Consider the following 19,827-nt stretch of genomic DNA (forward strand, 5'->3'; position numbering starts at 1 on the left):
AAGAGGAGTATCGGGGCTCCTGGTTTAAGAGGAGTATCGGGGCTCCTCCTTTAAGAGGAGTAACCAGTAGACACCAACAAAGCTGTTAAGTCTGAGCGTCCTTCGCGGCGCACAGGACTGACCCGCAGCTTATTCACACGAGTCCAGGAGGTGATCTTAGCGAGGAGGAGCGTAAGATCTGAGGAATGGTGGGGGTTATGGTCAAGGTGTAGTGCAGGTGCGGCCTGTCACCTGTCGTCATCGTGTGATTTGCTTAAGGCGTGATCAGAGGTGTTTTTTGTCGTATGTCATGTGTTGTATCACGTGAATGGACTGAAACCGAACCAAATGTTCGTCCAGAATCTGGAAAAAACAAAACATTTACCTCTTTTTGTGTTTGCTAAGGATGAATAAATGTGGTAGCCATCTTTGATCAGGTTGACTCCAGAAGTTTAATCACTTCTTCACCTCTAGTTTCAAGGAAGTCCACCCAGTGGTTCATGAGATATTTTGCTAACAGACAGGGGCACTTGTTCTCACCAGAACTCTAGCGTCTTGTTCTGTATCTGGTCTTGAAAATTAGATTATATTTTGTGGTTGTTTATTAAATCCAACAATTGTAGAAGCCAAAAGGTGAGCTGTGCCCACTCTTGCGGCCGACAGTGCAGCAGTCTGGTCCCATGGCTCCTTGTTTAAGATGAAACCATTAATGTTTAAATGTCTGGTTCCAGTTGGGGTCGGTGGAAGGACATTCAAAACCACGGTCGGTTCAAATGGCACCTGACGGAGCGGGACATGGAGGCGATCTGCAGGTAGGACCGACCACTTGAACATCGCTGTGAGGACGTTTGTCAACAAAAACAAAGTAAACAATAGAAGTTACTTTTTCTTAGAGAATACAGCGTGAACAAAGAAAGAGATTACTGAGTTTACTGAAGCTAGAGCTGCGCGGTTACCGCTGAAAGGCGTAGAACACGAGCTAACAGCTAAAAGAAACAAAACACTAGCTAAATGACGCCAATTACTAGCTAAAATCCGAAAGCAGCAAGACACAGCTAAAAGCGTAATGGAGCAAAATGCAAGCTAAAACATCAAACCATCGACGGGCTACATAAAAGTAGCCAAAAGTTAACTTGACAAAAGGCTAAAAGTAGCAAAACAAAAGGTAAAAGCACTAAAAGTGTGCTAAATCTAAAAGCAGCAAAAGGCTGGCTACATCCTCATTGTAGTAAAAGACGAGCTTAAAGTATTGTAACACAACTTGGAGGGAAATAAACTAGCAAAAGGTTAGCTAAAATCTAAACAATTGAAATGCTAATTGATGCTAAAAGTAACAAATAGCTAACTGCTAACTTAAAGCTATAAGTATAAAATGGCTACCCAGTAGCTAAAAGTAGCAAAAGATTGGCTAAAAGCTACAAGTAGCAGAACAGTAGCTAAAAGCTTATAGTAGCATGAGAAGGTAGAAATGGAACCTTTAGCTTTTAAAAGATAAGGTTGTTTAAAGTTACAAAAACCAGAATGCTGAGCCCGCTTCTCCTGGATGAGCTGAATGTTTTTATTAACGATAAACCCGTATAGTAGTCGTGTGAATAACGTTATTAACTGACTGAATGTTTCTGTTCAGCGCCTGAGACGACCTCTGCTGTGACTTGGTGCTACATAAACAAACTGACTTGAATTATTTCAACAACAAAGTGAATTGTGTTTGCTTTGTTTGTGCAGGGCTCTGCTGGTTTACTGCCTGAAACACTACAAAGGTGACGATAAGATCAAGTGCTTCATCTGGGATCTGATCGCGCCCTCTAAAGACGGTCAGGACCAGGCGCTGCTCAACCACTCCGGTTGGTGTTTCGCCTCCTCATCTTCTGAAAAGCGTTTTATTCAGGATTTATTCTGCTGCTCAGCTGCTGTAAGTCCACAAACGTGAACTCTGTTTGTGTTTGCAGGTTTGTCTGCTCCAGTTCCTCGGGGCAGGAAAGGGAAGAAGCTGAAGAATCAGCTGAATGTTCCCGATGTGAAGAACGCCGACTGGCTGGTCCACTGCAACCCCGAGGTGGTTCTGCAGGACGAGAGCTACAAGAAGCACCTCAAGCAGCACTGCAACAAGTCAGTGTGGCAGCTCCGTCGACTCACAATAACCCAAGTCACCGTCGTTTTACAGCTGTTGTCTAAAGTCACTTAAAAATGTTTTTACAGAGCGCACTGATGATTCTTGGGTTGTGTTTTCTTTCTGATCATGTTTAGTTTTATCATTTATGAGCTGCACGACAAATGCAACAATTCAGAATAAACTTTATCATTTACCGAAATACAGGTAGATTATGTTCGTGCAGTCGTCCTTAAGATGGTCCGAGCGCACGTTGCTGCTGCTCCTCAGAGCGCAGCCTCTTCTTCTTCAGATAGAAAAGGGAAAAGGCCATGAGGAGAGGACAGTGGTATTACAAAAAAGATCTCCTCACAACTTGTTCTTATAGGACACGATTTAAAACATCCAAAAACTCCAGCAGCAGCACATTTATAGACACGTTAAATATGCATTTGACGACGAGACGTGAGATTTGTCCATGAAGCACTTCACAGAAGTTCTCCAGGGTGGGGGTGGGGGGGTTTGCAATAGTCAGAGCTTTCTTCGTTAATACATATCCCAGGAGAAATTTGATAAGTTGTCCTGCTTCAAGGCCGAACAGGGGAGTCGGAATCAGAAAAGCCACAGTTGTTGATTTTTTCAGGCAGACTGTTGCTTCTCATCAGCCTTGAGCTCTGCTGGTACTTTTAATCCAAAATGGCCAGATTTGTGGGCAATCCACTGGTCCGTGCTGATCAAGGTTGTCCCCAACATGCTGGCAAGTCCCAGAAGCAGCAAGTGGCCTGCGATTTTCACAAATCGCTTCCATCTTATGGTTTAGCTTGTAAATCAGCTGATTTTGAGTACTTGACGCACGATCCAAACACAGGGTCGGCAGCTTTGCTATGGCCGAAACTGCCACCGCCGTCTTCTTTAATAGCCGATAACATAGGTATCCACCGGTGCCAAAAAGCAGAAACCCTTCTATCATGATTCCAGTACCTTCAGCGTCCTCCTGAGACAATACAGAAAGGCACATCAGATCCATGATCTGCCGCGTGCGTCTCATCGGTGCATGAGGGCTCTCCAGGACCCTGTCGCTTTGTTGAAAAAATTTTATCGGTTGTGTTGAAAGTCCAGCTGACCAGATCCATGACGGTAGTTTACGTTGCGGAAGAAGTGGAAATAGGAGCTCCGATACACAGGACAGAGCAAAAAAGCAGGAGGAGGACGAGAGAGGGAAGGAAGGCGTCCGTCTTCCACGAGAGCGAGTGACACGAGAGCGAGTGAGGAAAATAAAATACAGCAAGTGAAGTTGTTCTCTACGAACGCTTCTTACCGAACGCTTCTTACCGAACGCTTCTGATCGAACGCTTCTGATCGAACGCTTCTTACCGAACGCTTCTTACCCAACGCTTCTTACCCAACGCTTCTTACCCAACGCTTCTTACCCAACGCTATTTTCTGAATTGGGTTTAAATAAGCAGAAACGAGTTCAATACCTTAAATAACTTAATTAGGAAATTGGCTAAAACTGAAATTAGCAAAAAATGTCTGAAAAGTAACTGTAAGGCAGAAAGAAGCTTAAGCTACCAGAAGGAAGTGGAAAGAGCTGAAATGAGCTAAAAAAATGTGGCATTAGCTGAAAAAGCTAAAATTTGCATAAAAACAGATAAATAGCTGAAATAGTTGAAACTAACATAACTGGACTTGAGCATAACGAGCTGAAATAGCAGAAGGAAATTAATTAGGCTGAAAGTAGCAGAGATTGCCATGAAAAACTTGAATCTATTTGAAAACGGCAAAAATTAGCTAAAAAATTAGCTGAAAAGGTAGAATGAGCCTAAATTAACAGAAGAATGCAGAAAGAACAGATGTTTGCCCAATTAGGCTGAAAGAAGCAGAAATGAGCACAAAAAGTGGAAATTAACAAAAACAAAACTGCTTAAAAGTAGCTAAAAAGCAAAAAATAAGCTGAAATTACCAGAAGGGGGTGGAGAGAGCACATTTTTGCTGAATTAGGCTGAAAAAAGTTTAAATGAGTGCAAAAGTGTGGAATTAGCTGAAAAAGCTTAAACTAGAATTACAAACAGCTAAATAGTAGCTGAAGCGGTAGAAAATGCTGAAACTTGCAGAAACTAGCTGAAAGGAGCAGAAAGAATCTGAAACTAGCACAAAACAACTGAAAGTAGCTGAGAAAAGTTTAAATGTGCAGCAGGAAGCTGAAGCAGAGCAAAATGTCAAAAGGAGCAGGAACAGGTTGTAAACGCATCTAAATATTTGAAAGATGTAAAATGAGCTCAATTCCTTTTCTATGAGAACAAAATGTCAGAAAAGGCTAAATATTTCAAAAAGCTAAAGTTGCACCAGAACCAAAAGTCACAGCAGGATTGTCCTGAAAGAGCCGAACATTTTGATTTGTGATTTGATGAAATAGCTGAAAACTGCGGGACGAGAATCGGACCAGAGGACGTCCAGAAGAAACATGCATCACAGAAGTTGCTTCATAAACGTTCACACTATTAGAAGCCGACACTTCTAGAAGAAAGCTGTTAAAACTTGTTCCTGCCGTGTTTTCTCACCACAGGGTCCTGCTGAGGGTACGGATGTTGTACTACCTGAAGGTGGAGGTTCTGGGGGACGTAGCCACTCAGGAGGGAGTACCTGCCAGGTACGCAGCGGACGACCATCAGTCTGACGCCAAAATGTGAAGGCCACGTCATGAAAAGAGACTCTGTTGAATAATTTGTTTGTGTCTTTGGTGCAAAGTGAAACTGATGCAGCGCAGGTTTCGTACCGACGTGTTTTTGATGGTCTGAACTGGACCCTGACAGCCTGTTCGTGTGATCACAGTAAACTGGACGTGGCGCTGCCGGACATCGACTACATCGAGATTCCTGTGACGTGGTGGGACGCCGAGGCTGACAAGTCTCTCCTCGTTGGGGTCCACAAACACGGTGACTTGACCGCACTTACAGACAGCACCTGATAGATTTATTTTTCCTGACGTGACTTTTAAATCAGATTTATTTTTCAAGAATCACTTGCTCTTTGCTTGAAAGCTGATTTCTGGTTTGTGAAGTCTCTAAACTGAGAAACTCTGAAACAAAAACAGCCTCTCATGTTTTGGTTGAAATATCTCGTTGGATGAGCTCTTCTGATCTGCAGCAGAGCGCTTCACAGAATCATGAGCTCCAAACAGGAAGTCCACCTGTGTGTATTTGTATCCCATCGACCGGCCTCGGTTCTCAAGTTCTGCCTTTTGCTCTGAACCGTTAAATTTTCATCAGCAGGTTTAGACTGGTCCCTCGTCGTGGAGCGAAGCGGGGACTTATGGTCCGTTCATCTTCTGAGCGTAATAACTTGGACAATTGGCAACACGCCGACTTCCACTTGGGTGTGTGTCTGCGTCAGAAAGGTCACCATCGAAATTTGGGTTGCCAAGTCAAATCCAAGATGGCTACCACCGTATATGTGAATCTGCCGTGCTTGTCATTTGAGGAAACGATGTTTTATTTTGTCTATAGTTTCCTCAAATGGTCGAGGCGGCTGAAGGTGAATCTGTTGCTTCGTTAATGAAACTCCTCAGTGACGGGGGACACCGGAGTACTTCCTGTGTGGTTACCAGCTGATAATCCTCCTCACCAATGAGGAGTTGGCTTCTTATCACCTGCTGCCATGACAGGAGGTTCTGACCCAGTCCATTTATTGAGCTAAATGTGTTGTGGTAGTAGCTGAGAGTCATTCCATCACATGCCCAGAGCTCGAACAGATTCAATGAGGTTTTTATTCAAAACTTCACGTTTCACTCAAGAAAGCTGATCGCTGTGTTTAGACTTATTGTGCCTTTAAAATAAGCATATATAAAAATATATATTTAAAAAATTGTTTCTATTTCCTGTTGAAACAAAATGGAGGTGCGTGTCGCCCCGTAAGTCGAGCAGCGGTCCTCCGCTGTGTAAAACGTCCAGAATGGAACAAACTGCTGTACTTTTTATGTGTTTTTCATTTCAAACTGTATCGTCAGCGTTGACGGGAAATAAACAGTTTTATTTTGTCTAACCGTGTTTCTGTGTCCCGGGTCAGGGTATGAGCGGTACAACGCCATGCGCGCCGACCCAGACTTGTGTTTTCTGGAACGGGTCGGGATGCCGGACGTCGCGGCTCTGACTACAGAACAAGGAGGAGGAGAGGGAGCGTCTGAAGCCACCGACAGGTAAACTCTCAGAGGTCCGCGGGCCGGAAGCTGTGATTCAACGCTGCAGTCGTTAGGGCTGCACCTTCAGGACTTCAGTTGGTTCCTAGATGTGTTTAACGTTGCTGCAGAGGATGTTGGCTCGTCACTTCCATTAATCTTCCTCCTGCTGAGCCCGGTCAGCTCCTCTTCCTCCTGCTGTCGCTGTTTGCATTCGCAGCAGGAGACGACGCCGGTGTGAAAAAAACACATCCTGCTTCCTCTGATGTTTGTTTCAGTTGGTGCCACCTTCCTGCTCACATTTCTGCTTCCTAAACCAGGAGAGAAAAAATACTGCCGGGTAAAAATATCCTCTATTCATCTTACCCACTGCGAGACGCCACAGTCGAGGACACGAGATATTTAACTGGTTTTCACTTGAAAGGGCAGACTGTCTCACAGGTTTACACAGATGCATCACTGGAGCCAGTCGTGAGACTCTGCAGCGTGTGAGAATAGTTTCTATAAATACGCTCAGCAGCCCTCGCAGCTCGCCGTCACTGATGACCTCGGCCTCCCGGCTGTACATGCAGGATCAGATCAGCTCCTCTCTGAGAGACAAAAGAACTCTCTGGTTAGTGATGAACATCCTTGACCAACGATCCCGTGACGGCGTCGGGTTTAGAAACAAAGAGTGACGTTAAGGCCGACGACAACGCACCTAAAACATTTACGCTCCTGTCCTGGTGTTTCCTGGTGGTTTGAAGCTTCTGCTGCTTTGTTTCTTCTTTACAAACTTCCTTTTGGTCCCACAGCAGGTTTTTAAAATGTTTGATCTCAACTGCTTCTTTTCAACGTCAGCGTTTCGATCCGAACTCTGTGATTTTTAAAAATTTAATCCGTGTTGCTGCTCTCCGTTGGCTGTTCGGCGATTCGTCTTTATCACAACGTTTCAAGTGTCGTCACTGAAGTTTTTCTCCTTCTGATCGGTGCCAGCAGCTGTAAGACGGAGGAGGCGAAGGACGAGGCGGAGGTCAAGGCTAACGGAGGCGAGGATCGAGACGAGAGCAACAAGGTGAAGAGAAAACGTCTCCCGAGGCGTCTACTCCTTTCCTGTCGCTCTCCACACGACTTCAGATTCAGTTTGACGTCTTTTTAAAATGTGTTTCATAACCGGGTTCTGTTAGAACCGTCCTGTTTGGCTTAACGACGCCGCTAATCCAGTGTTTTGCTGCTAGTTCATAACAGCTGAGGGATCAAAGCAGCACAGCAGCCGGAAAATTAAGAAAATATTTCGTCAGTTTCTCTCTTTAGCTGCGAACTCACAAGAACAGATTTCTGCATCATTTAAACTGATAATCTGAATTAGCTGGTTGATTTAAATCCAACAGCTGAAGCCAGATTAAAACCAGATTATCCTGCTCACGTTTATTTTGTATAATTTGTAGTTAGTGATCATGATTGACTGCAGCTCAGACTAAACGTGTAAATATATTAAAGGTAAACGTAGTTTGGATTCGGTGTCTCGCCTCTAATCGACCAGCTGTGGATCGATGCTGATGCGCCTCCGGTCTCCTTCACAGGGGGAGGAAACCTGCTCCAGTACCGGCGAGTGCGAGAAGCCGGACAGTTCGAGTCAACGTGAGACAGATAATCTTAATTAGAACTCCTGAATGAGCCGGACCTCCTTATTGAAGCAGAGACGAACCGTGTGTGTGTTTTTCTGGACAGACTCTCAGGCGTCCACTGACCTGAGCGCTCAGGACGGACCGCTGGTTACCACGACAACAGCAGGAACGACAACGGGGACCGGGGTGGCATCTCTCCACGTGGTCCAGGCCCGACCCCTGTGGCCCACCGGCCCCGCCTTGACGGCCCGCTTTCGGCGCCTGATCACCGCCTACCAGCGCTTCACGCTGCGCCGGGAGCCCCTGCTGAGGAACGACTTCCTGCTCCACGATGGCCTCGTTGGCTTGACGATGGGAGGGGCCACAGCCGGTCACCACGCCGGTGGGCCGCTGGCGTGGCAGCTGGGAGAAGAGCTGAGGAGGTGTTCGGTGGTCTCCACAGAACCGGACCCCCTGTTCCTGGAGTGGCAGAGGAGGTGAGAACTCGCAGTAGCTCCGAGCTGAGACCTCCTCCTCTGTTTAAAGTTGTTTTTACTCGCGTGTCGTCCCCCGTCTCCTCTGTCCTGACCCTGATGCCTGCAAATCTTCACCAGCGTACTTCCTGTTTCAGGTGGACCCGCCGCGAGCAGGCGGACTTTTACCGCACCGTCTCGTCTTTCGGGGTCGTGTACGACCCGGAGAGGAAAGCTTTTGACTGGTCCCAGTTCCGAGCGCTGGCCCGACTGGAGAGGAAGACCGACGAGAGTTTGGAAAGATACTTTAACTCGTTCGTCAACATGTGCAGGACGGCGTGCAAACTTCCCCCGAGGAAGGAAGAAGGTAACGTTTCCAGTTTTCTGGTTTTCCAGGACTATTATTTATCACTTTTCTCTACAAAACTGGTGCTTTTATTTATCTGAGCTGTTTGTGATGAACCCACTGGTTTCTGAACTCATTTGAACCGTTAAACCGGTTTAAGTTGAACCTTCTCCTCACAAAATGGATTCCTGCAGGGCTGGTGGATCCTGGCGTTCTGGTGGAGCCTCTGACCGAAGAACGAGCGGCGAGGACGCTGTATCGCATCGAGCTGCTGAGAAAGATCCGGGAGCAGGTGGGTGACGGACACAACGTCCCATCGAGCTACTCCGTCTCATGTTCAGAGAGTTTTATCGTCTGACTGCAGAGAGGAAACAGATGAGCCGAGCTGCCGCGAGCAGAGTCCGAACACGATCAGATGTTTTTAATGGCGTTTACAAAAAGACGAGACTTTGATGAGTCAGGTGGTCATGACCTTTGACCCTCAACCTGCTAACAGGCCTGCAGAGTCTAAGATGGAGGTCATTTCTCAGAGCACTGCACGGCCTGACCTTCAGGGTGAATTTGCTGCCCCTCCTGGCTGGCGGCTGTTTAAATGTTGTCCGTCTGTGAATAATCAGCTCGTTTGTTTCTGAGCAGCAAAGTGACCAAGTTTCTGTTTTGTTTAATAAATAACGACCCGGTTGCTTCTTCAGATGAATAATTTCAGAATCTGGTGAAGTCTGCATCAGTCTGGATCAGTCTGGATCAGTCCAGATTAGTCCGGATCAGTCCGGATCAGTCCGGAACCTTTAGTCCCTTACAAGCTTTACTTCTTGTGAGATTTAGTTAAATTAGACGTTTCACGTCCAGTGACGGGAATAAAAGCGAGCGATCTGTTCCTCAGGTTCTTCGACACCCCCTCCTGTCGGCCTGCCTCCAGCTGTGCCGCCCCTCCCTCTACCTCCCCGTCTGGTGGGAGAGCGGTAAACACGACCGGGACCTCCTCATCGGGGCGGCGCGCCACGGCCTGAGCCGCACGGACTTCTACATCCTGAACGACCCGCAGCTCAGCTTCCTGGAGGCCCACAGGAACTACGTCAGGCGGCACCCTGTTCACCTCCACCCTCAGAGTCATCATCACCCCCTCCACGGGGGCTTGGCGTCCCATCCTGGAATTTCCTCCTCCTCTCCTTCGGCGTCCCACATGCAGCTTCCTCATCCTCACTGCTGCCTCTACGATTCAGGACTTGGACATCAGTCCCCGCAGCCTCCTGAGTACCCCCACCAGGTCTCCAACCACCACCAGCAGCAGGTTCCCCCTCCGTCTGCTCCTTCCCCCTCCTCCTCTCACCTCCACCCGCCCCCTCTGGATGCCCACGATTCAGCCCCAGCCAGTCTGGGTCTGGTCCCCGGGTCGCGGGTGGATTTCCTGGACTGTGCCCCTCTGGACGACGGTCTGGAGCTGGGCTCTCTGCAGCACGACGCCATGTCTGCAGACGCTCTGCACGGAGGCAAGGCATCCAAAGACGCCCTCAACGGGTTCCCGTTCAACTCCGCAGCCGGAGGGCAGAGCATGCTGAACTCGTACGGAGTCGGGGGCACAGACCTGGACTCCAGACTCCGGAGCGACGTGCTGGTTGGGGAGCAGGGCTCGTCGGAGGAAACTGGACTGATGGCGCCGTCTGTGGAGCTGGATCAGCTACAGGTATGTAAAACCCAGTCCTGTTTGGAGCTCCGCGGGTCGGACTTGACGGCAGAACCGTCGTTCGGGGTTTAAACGCGTCGCTGGAAGTTGGACTGAATATAACCCTCTTATTGAGGCTCATTTGCTACAAGAATTGTGCAACAGCTGTAAGAGCTGGTGTCATATGTTCAGTAACAGCCATATGATATGCAGAGCACTTTAACTTGTATTAAATGAAAAGTGTTAAATGTTATTTATTAGCTTCTCAGTGACGTCTGAAATGACGGTTTGTAACTCGGGTAAGGTTACGTTGGGAAAATATCTCAGACTGGGGTCGATGTAGCGAGGCTCAACGTACTCCATAAATCTTCAGAATCCTCAACCAAAAAAAACTTCCACACGCCGACATTTTGAATTCTTCTTTTCTGCCGTGATCAGATCAGGTAAGTGCACGTGGCGTCATCACGTTGTGCTGCCGCTGCAGGAATCCTCGTCACTGTGTTCATACGTAAGCAGCGTCTTTTATATCGGTGATTGTTTTGATGGAATGGCCGATGTCTGATATTTAACTTTAACGCTAATATCGGCCGATACCATGCCGATAATATCGTGCGTCCCTAAATGTCTCCAAACTTCCACAAACTTTATCGTTCCTCTGCAGTTTATAGTCATCTTTATTTATAAAGCACGTTTCGAACAGCAGCCGTTACCGAAGTGCTTTTATAAAACCACACGAAGTTTTCTGTCCTCGTGTTTCTGTTTCTACAATCATGGACTCCCACTCTGAGCTGGAAATGGTTTTTACCTTGTGTCTCCTTCAGCACGACTTCTTTCTGTCTGCCTGTCTGCACGAGAGTACAGTCAGGGAGTAAGACACAGTTGTGGTTACCATGGTGATCCTAAAGAGCCACTGACCACAGCTTTAATAGTTCTCCAGAACTTGCTTAGTTTGTATATTCTGGTTCCACTACTGAACCGACCTGGTTTGACCCGGTTCCTGCAGGCTCCCTGGGACAGCACCGACCACACCAGTCCGGCTGACCACATGTTCAACGAGTCTGACCCAATTCTTGGTCCCTCTGCTCTGGAGACGGGCTTTCTGGAGGAGGACGACGAGGAGGCTCAGGGAGGAGACGGAGTGGGAGAGGAAGGAGGGACTCTGGAGGAGTGTTTGGGCCTCCCACCTTCGTCCTCCCCGTCCCATCCTTCCAGTGCAGATTCTGTAGAACCTCTGTCGTCCAGTTACCTGCTCTTTAAGGTCGGTTCTGACCCGAGTCTCCGTTCACAAAGGAAAATGTGAATTTTTAAACTTGAATAATTCTGACTGGTTCTGGTTCTTCAGGACATCGGAGTGAACGAAGAGACCAGTGCCGACCAAATGGACCTGTCGGCGAGCCCGCCTCTCCCCTTCGTCCCCCCTCCTCCCCTCTCTCCGCCCGACCTCTCCCCCCACGAGCCGCAGGACGGGCTCGGACCCTCCGTCTCCGACAGCCTCACCGATCCTGTGGAGGAGGAGCGGGACGGGGGCGCGGCGTTCGAGTTCGAGGAGAAGGAGGAGGAGGAGAGCGCCGATCGGCACGTTGAAGACGACGAGCAGAACCTGCAGGACGGTGAGTCGAGGCTAAATTCTGACCCGGCTCGTGCTCTAGATGTCTGGTTTCACGGTGAAGCTGCAGAGTCTTACGCTCGTTTTGGTTTTCTTCGAGGTGCAGGTCGTCTCTCCGCTGGAGAGTCGCAGGCGGACGATGGAGGACCGGCTGAGAGGGAGGAGGCCTCAGACCTCCAGGAGAACTTTGAGGACGAGGAGGATCTACCTGAAGAACTTGACCCTGATCTGAGGAAGCTGGACCAGGAGAGGGACTTTGAGTGTCCGGAGGATCCACCAGAGGAGGTCCATGGGCTGAGCTTGTATCAGACAGAACCTTCTGCGGGGAACTCTCTGGACACCGATGTGTTCATGAGCAATGAAACAGGAGAGTTCGCTCAAAGGAAGGTGAGTCCACAAAGTTCTGGAGAACCTTCTGCAGACCAGGTTGATGAGGTCTCTGAAGGCCGTTTGGATCGGATCGACGCTCCGGTGGAACGAGCTGCTGAAGAGACGGAGGAGAAGCTGGAGAACATTTATTCAGACTTTGCAGAGTCTTCCTGTTCTTCTGTCCTGGAGCACTCAAAGTGCTCTGAACCCAGCAGAGAGGTGGACAGAACCAGGTCCAAAGTCTCCACGGATCAGAACCTGAACTCAGCAGAAGGTTGTGAGAGTGGCGCTGATGGAGACCACAAAGACCATCTGCTTCATCCAAACGAAGTTAAAACAGATTCAGAGATCGACTCAAAGCCGTTGAATCTCAAGTTCTCTGTCCAACCAAACGGTGGTGAGAAGACACGAGAACAACTGTTGGTACCGGTGAAGGTCGAGGAAACCAAACCAGAACCTGCTGAGGAGGCCCACCTCCACGGCTCTGAAACCAAACGCTCAGCTTTCCTTTCCTACCCGGTTAAATCTGAAGGTTTCCAGACCAAAGCGGAGCAGTTTCCTGTCCGAGCTCCGTGCCTGGAGGTGAAACCTGAAGATCTCACTCTTCCCATGAAGTCCGAGAACTTCAGCACCAAACCAGGAACTCTCCGCTTTGTAGCTTATTCAGATGCTAAAGCTGAAGTCAAACTGCCTGATCTACAGTTTCCCACCTGCTCAGACGGGTTTAAGATCGAGTCCAAGCCTGAAGGTTTGAGGTTTCCATCGTTACATGAAGCCAAGTCCGAGGTTCTGGGCTTCACGATGTACCCGGACAGCTCCGAGGTCAAACCGGAGGACAAGCTGGAAGGCCTCGAGTTTGCAGCTTTAGCTGAGGTCAAAGCTGAGATGAAGCAGGAGATGTTGGAGGCGGACAGCACGGTCCTGACCCCGAAGCTGGAGCAGGCAGACTCTTCTGGAGTGCTGGTGCTGAAAGACCAAGTGAAGGAGGAGAAGCCAAGTCCTCCAGGTGAGAACGTCCGCAGCTGCTACAGTCTACGACTCGAGATTACAAAGCTTGAGGTGAAGTCCCTGATTCCATGCTTGTCTCCTGCAGCCCCCCTGGCTGAGGGCTATCCCAGCAGTCCCAGGTTCGCAGCTCCAGTTTCCGTGTGTGAGATTCCCGACAGCCTCCACGAGAGCAGAGAGCTGACCATCGCTCAGCTGCTGCAGGAGAAAGCTCTTTACTCCTTCTCCGAGTGGCCCAAGGTACCGCAGAGCGTCTCCAGCTGCTCGGTGACCCGGTTCGTTCTTAACGTGTTCAGTTTCCCCTTTAACCGGTTCTGCTCCCCCTCTTCAGGACCGAGTTATCATCAACCGCCTGGACAGCATCTGCCACGCCATCCTCAAGGGAAAATGGCCGTCGTCGAGCGAGCAGTACGACTCTCCGAGCTCCCTCGTCGCAAACTCCTGCCTCCCCAACAGCTTGGCCCAGCAGCACCAGAACCGAGCCGGTTTCCTCCCCACCACCGCCCCCGGCTCCGTCCTGGCTCAGTCTAGAGTCCAGCAGACCGGATCGGGTCTGGGGTTTCCCATCCCCCCACCCCTCACCAGAATCCCCAAGGTGAGAGCGCCGGCGTTAACGATATCTGCGCACCTGTCACCTGTCTGCTTTTACCTGTTTCATATCATGGGTCACACAAGTCGGGTCCAGTTTATCTGCAGCTTTCACCTCCAGGTTCCAGCTGAAGGTGAAGGCTGCACGAAAACCATGACAACTGAACCAAACCGGCACATTTAGAGTCAAACGTGTGGATTTAAAGAGATGTGGTTTCAATCCTGCAGCTCTGGACACGCCTTGTTGGCTCTGTTGCTTCGTTGCTTAGTCGTACGTTTCTGTAAGACCTGGGCAAAAACCATCAGTTGTTTTTAAAGAAAGTAAAGAGACGATCAGTTCCAACAAAAACCAGAGAGCTGGTTGTTCATGACACTAGACCAAACGTACCTTTTATTAAAAAATAAAATCATTTCTGAAAAACTCACATCTTTATTGTGAAGCCAAGAATGTAAAAACTAACAAGTCAGCTACCGTACTTTCCAGAGAGCACCTGAGGATAAGCAGTGCACACTAAATAAAAATAATAATAATTTGTACGTGCATCAGCCGCAGGTGTTCACGTTGTAACATGAGTGGCAGCTCACAGATACTGAGAGATGTTCAGCTCTTGTAGATCAAGATCCACCCTCCAGACGGTGTTTCACAAACGATCTTCCTGTTCAACTCGCACAGAGTGAAGGTCTTCACGCCAACCACCTCCAGGACTATTCAACTGGTGGCCCAGGGGCTGAATCAGGCCCACTGGTGAGCTCAGTTCGGCCCACCAGTGGGTTCATTTTTAAATAAAGTAGGTTTTAAACTGTAAAACAAATTTACTTAATGACAATAACTGCTGGATGTCCGGTCTCTGAGCTGCTGGCTTCAGTAACTGTGACCCCTGAATCATCGAGTTGAATAGTCCTGCTCCACTGAATGGTCTAACACAAACTAACACACACTAACACACAATGAACACAAACTAACTCATAATGAACACAAACTAACACAAACTAACACACAATGAACACAAACTAACACACACTAACACATAATTAACACAAACTAACACATAATTAACACACACTAACACATAATTAACACAAACTAACTCATAATGAACACAAACTAACACAAACTAACACACAATGAACACAAACTAACACACACTAACACATAATTAACACAAACTAACTCATAATGAACACAAACTAACACATAATGAACACAAACTAACGCACACTAACACATAATTAACACAAACTAACTCATAATTAACACAAACTAACACATAATGAACACAAACTAACACAAACTAACACATAATGAACACAAACTAACACATAATGAACACAAACTAACACATAATGAACACAAACTAACACATAATGAACACGAACTAACTTTGAAGGAGCTGACTCAGAATTATTAAAACAATCAGAGCCACAAAAATGATAGAACAGCAGCTAAAAGCTAAAACTAGCCTTAACGATAAAGGCTAAAATCTGCTGAAGTTGATTTCAAGGATTTGATGAGAACTTGATGCAATTTTTAGGGGAAAAAAACCATAAAAAATAAAGTTAAACATTAAAAATATCAAAATGTCCCGATGGAGCTGAGCGTTTTGACGCCTGAATGGCTGAAAGTGGTTTGAAACCATAAAAACAGCCGATGAGTCTTTTATGGTTCGTTCCGCCCCGGCTGCTTCTAGTCGTGTCTGATGGTCAATCTGAAGCGTATTTGGACTCGCCCAGGTCCGATGTGCAGCTGCCTCTGTGTCATGTCTCGTGTGTTTAATCACCATCTCTCTCCCGTCCTTGTCCACCCTCGCCCATCCTGTCCACCCTGACAGTACGTGCCGCGGGGCGGCGCTTGCGGGCGCGGAGCTTGGCGCCTCACCTCCTTGCCTCTCTTACAGGAGAGGCTTGTGGCTCCGCCCTACCTCCCTGAGCTCAAACGAGCGGGGGGTCGAAGGTCGTTTGACTACGAAGCCGCCGCCGCAGCAGCCGCCAAGATCTTAGCTGGGAAGTCTGTATCACTGAGCCACACGACCGCCAGCTCCAGCGGCGAGAAGGTGCCAGTGGTGGCTCCGCCCCCTCACCGCACAGGAGCCATGTTACTCAATGGCTGGCAGGAAGCAGCCATAGATCTGACCAAGTCCTCGGGTGAAATAACCACAACGAGCGGCGCCGGGACGAGTGAAGCTGCAGGAATCGGCCAATCCAGCGCCGCACCTGGAAAGGTGCCGGCGCTGCCCCCCATCACCGCTCCGTTACCCGGCCCGGTTGGACTCGACATGTCCGGGATCCTGCAGGCGGGGCTCATCCACCCCGTCACGGGACAGATTGTTAATGGCACCCTGAGGGGAGACGACTCCCTGAGGAGAAGGAGAGGCAGAAGGAGAAACGTGGAGGCTCTGTACTCTGAGTTCGCCAAGAGCCGAGGACTGCACCTCCCCGACACGCAGGTGGGTAGAAGGAGGCGGGGCCAGCCTGTGTCAGAGCAGGTAGAATCTTTTTCAGACACCTCCTGAAGGGAAACAAGTTCAAGGTTCTCCTGTTTCAGGGTGTGTGTGTCCTCCTGCAGGGTCGTGTGGAGGTGATCAGCCACTCCTCAGTCTCCTCCTCCACCTCCTCGCCGTCACCGTCTCCATCAGAGCGACCCGTGGGCCCTCCAACACCGTCCTCCTCTTCTACTCCCACCAACACCCCCACCCAGACCCCCCCTCAGCCGGAGATCGTGGCCGTGGACAGAGAAGCCGCCAGCAAAGGTCTGATCGAGTGGCTGAGGCAGAACCCGAGCTACAGCATGGACCTGCCCGCCTTCAGCCACGTACGTCTCCTTTAGCTGCTTTATCTGGGGCCGCCATTTTACATTTTACTCCTTCTGGAGGGTCGTCCTGCGTCTGAAAACCAAGTCTCAATTTTAGACCTTTAAAAGTATTTTTTAAAGGTCTGGATTTTTAAAACACGTTTGTCTTAAATGAGTTCGTTCATCGTTACATTTTTTAATGTTCGTTCTGAGTCAGCCGTGTTTACACAGTAACAAAACTACAAGTCCCATCATGCATCAGTCGTGTCAGGAGGAACTTGACTCCATTTAGCCTTCAGCCTGTCCTGAAAGTGGATTGAATGAGAGATGACATGTGCTGCTTTAGAATTATTTTTACAACTTTTTATTATTTTTCTGTTTTTAATCTACGTCTTAAATTTGAATCGTGTTGTTTGTTTTCCCAAGAAGACAAAATAAATCTGACGATTAGTTTCATGTGTGTCCACCTGACATTTAGACTTTTTATGGTCACTGTGTCTTAAATGTTTGGGACCAAAACTTAAAGAAATGCAACGTTAAAGGTTTTTCAGTGTTGACATCATTTCCATCGTTTTAACTTGTTTATTTTCCTGTCAGCTGCTTTGCTGCTGGTTTTTATCAGACCTACTGGTCCCAGCAGAACCTGGTCCAACAGAAGCTTCCGGTGATGTAAAACTGGAGGAGTAGCACGTTGATTCACTTCTTCTCTTTCTGTTCTCTTCAGTCTGGGGCCAGTTTGTTGCACGGCTTCGTGGAGCGTCCCAAACAGAGGAGGCATCGCTGCAAAGACCCCACCAAGCTGGACGTCAACTCCCTGACGGGGGAGGAGCGGGTCCCCGTGGTGCACCGAGGCACCGGACGCAGGGTAGCTGCTCACAAACACACTCGCACCGAACCGAGCGCCTTCACGCCAGCCTGCTACACGATCAGAGCAGACTGAAGCGTTTTGGACTCAAATCGTCTCCGGTGAAGTAAATTGAAAAATGTCAGATCTCTGCCGTGTTTGTGTTCCTCTGCAGCTCGGCGGGGCGATGGCGCCGGCCATCAAGGAGCTCTCCCGGTGGCTCGACGCGAACTCGGAGTACTTTGTGGCTCCGGACTGGGCTGAGGTGGTCAAACACTCTGTGAGTAAAAATAATCTGCTGCTAATCCCGGTTTGAAGGTCAGAGATGAAAATGAACCCTCTGATCTGTGATCTGTCCTCGACCCTCAGGGTTTCCTCCCCGAGGGGAAGTTCTCCCGGATACTGACGGAGCCCGTCAACAGAGACCCGGGTTCTCGCCGCCGCGGACGCCGGCCTCGCAGCGAGATGCCCAAGCCCCTCCTCTCTGTCTCTGACTCCTCCCCCTCCGGCCTCGGCCCGCCGCTCTACATGAACGGGGGTTTGATCGGCAGCATGGACTCCATAGTGGCCTTGCAGAACCTCCGTGGCGGCATCCCTGGTATCCCCATCTCTGGAATCATGGCGGCTGGATTCTCGCACGGTTTCCCTGCGGCGGTGTCGGCGGGAGGCTCCGGGGCTGAAGACCTGAAGAACGGGTTGAGCATGTTACCCATGATGCTGCACGGCATCCCGCACCCCCACGGGGCCACCATCCCTCAACACGCCCTGTTCAGTGTCGGCACCATGATGGCGCACGCGCCGCCGCCTCCTCACCCCGGCTCCGCCTCTGCCTCACCCTCCTCCTCCACCTCTCCTCCAGCATCTGCTGCGAACGTCACCACGACGACGGCGCCGTCCGAGGCTGCCAGCCCCTCGTCAACGACACCCACCGACAGAGAGGGCGCCTCCTCCTCAGCAACGGGAGGCGACAAGGAGAAAGGGACAGCGGAGGGCGCCAAGCGTCCCTCGGGGGTGGAGTCAGCCGTCATCACCTCTGCCAGCCGGGCCCACCTGAGCTCGGCGCACCTTGGAACTGCCGCCGGCAGCCATCACGCCTTCAACCCGTTCCTGATCCCAGGCGTGTCCCACGGCCTGCTGTACCCGCACATGTTCCTGCCGCACGGCAGCATCATGGCGCTGCCCGCCGTGCCCCCGGGCGCCGTCGACGCCTCGCCGGGAAGCCCCAAGAGGAGGAGGAAGAGGGCACGGGAGGACGAGGAGAAGGTGGCAGCAGGAGACGCAGAGGAAAACCCGCACTTGGCAGCCTCCTCCTTCTCTGCCTCCTCTACCTCAGCTCTGGAACCGCCTCCTGCCGAAGAAACTGGGCTGGGCGGAGCCACAAACGGGCCCTCAGAACCCCAGAAACCAGACTCCAACTCCCAGAACGAAGCAGCTGCAACTGAAGACGGACAAGAGGAGACGGGAGGAGAGGCGGAGCAGCGAGAGGAGGTGTAGAGGAGGAGAAACTGCAGAGAGAAGCACCTCCCGCCTCCTCCGTCCTCCCAGCTGAGCGGGGGTGTAAAGTTTGTGCTGAGTCTGTAAGTCTGCATCCGTGTAAAACTTTGAATATGCCGTTAGGTCCATGTTTATACCCCCCCCCCCCCCCCACGCCACCATGTCCAGAAAGAAAACCGAGTGTTTCATGATCTCCGATCCTCCCAGGTTCTGATCCAGACGGATTCAGGAGCGACTCGGCAGGAAAACACCACGACCCGAGCGAGCAGCTGAACGAGGAAACGCTCTTCGGTCGTTTTACAGTTTTTACGGCTCAAAACGGTTCAAGGTTCGGATTCTGCTCCAGAGTCGTCTCTGAGGCGCTCGTTACGTTCTCACGCATTTCGCTCCGGTTCGGTTCCGATTCTCCTCGTGCACTAATTCCAGAACAGAACGACTGGACGTGAACTCGGCACTCCTGGATCTACGACACTGAAACAGGAACTTCTTCTGAAGTTGGAACGAGCAGCTCATCCGGACGTTCAAGGTGCTCGCTGCAAAGTTTGAAATCTAAACGAGAACTGACCGCGGGGCTGCGCTCAACGTCAACAAAGCTTCTTTATCAGCGTACCAATCATTAATGGTTTTAATGGTTTAACAGTAAAATCATGGTTTCATCTTCATTTTAGAAATTTATCTGTTTGTTGTTTAGGGAGTGGTGGTGCAGAGGTTGGAGAAGGCGAGCCTGTGATCCGAAGGTCGCTGGTTCAACTCCCCGAACCGACAACATCAAAGTGTGGGTGGCAAAGTTGAAACACCCTCATCTACCCCACTCTGGGCTCTT

General features: G+C 49.7%; 1 protein-coding gene across 1 annotated transcript in view; it reads left to right on the forward strand.

The window, feature by feature from the left end:
• chd6 (chromodomain helicase DNA binding protein 6) overlaps window positions 1-19,150 on the forward strand; it is a 66,551-nt gene extending 47,401 nt beyond the window's left edge. Inside the window, exons 24-45 of the mRNA XM_037679034.1 lie at window positions 711-791; window positions 1,705-1,823; window positions 1,929-2,088; window positions 4,635-4,718; window positions 4,901-5,004; window positions 6,134-6,263; window positions 7,218-7,296; window positions 7,805-7,862; window positions 7,953-8,325; window positions 8,460-8,668; window positions 8,842-8,939; window positions 9,531-10,331; window positions 11,314-11,568; window positions 11,653-11,920; window positions 12,023-13,291; window positions 13,379-13,530; window positions 13,622-13,885; window positions 15,708-16,322; window positions 16,442-16,687; window positions 17,391-17,531; window positions 17,686-17,790; window positions 17,880-19,150. Of these exons, the coding sequence (XP_037534962.1) occupies window positions 711-791; window positions 1,705-1,823; window positions 1,929-2,088; window positions 4,635-4,718; window positions 4,901-5,004; window positions 6,134-6,263; window positions 7,218-7,296; window positions 7,805-7,862; window positions 7,953-8,325; window positions 8,460-8,668; window positions 8,842-8,939; window positions 9,531-10,331; window positions 11,314-11,568; window positions 11,653-11,920; window positions 12,023-13,291; window positions 13,379-13,530; window positions 13,622-13,885; window positions 15,708-16,322; window positions 16,442-16,687; window positions 17,391-17,531; window positions 17,686-17,790; window positions 17,880-19,004 (6,736 nt within the window). The 3' untranslated portion in view covers window positions 19,005-19,150. The remainder of the gene's footprint in view (window positions 1-710; window positions 792-1,704; window positions 1,824-1,928; window positions 2,089-4,634; window positions 4,719-4,900; window positions 5,005-6,133; window positions 6,264-7,217; window positions 7,297-7,804; window positions 7,863-7,952; window positions 8,326-8,459; window positions 8,669-8,841; window positions 8,940-9,530; window positions 10,332-11,313; window positions 11,569-11,652; window positions 11,921-12,022; window positions 13,292-13,378; window positions 13,531-13,621; window positions 13,886-15,707; window positions 16,323-16,441; window positions 16,688-17,390; window positions 17,532-17,685; window positions 17,791-17,879) is intronic.
• The last annotated feature ends 677 nt before the right edge of the window (window positions 19,151-19,827 follow it).

Source organism: Nematolebias whitei, chromosome 7 (genome assembly GCF_014905685.2).
Source record: "Nematolebias whitei isolate Nwh7 chromosome 7, NemWhi1, whole genome shotgun sequence".
NCBI classification, from domain to species: Eukaryota; Metazoa; Chordata; class Actinopteri; order Cyprinodontiformes; family Rivulidae; genus Nematolebias; species Nematolebias whitei.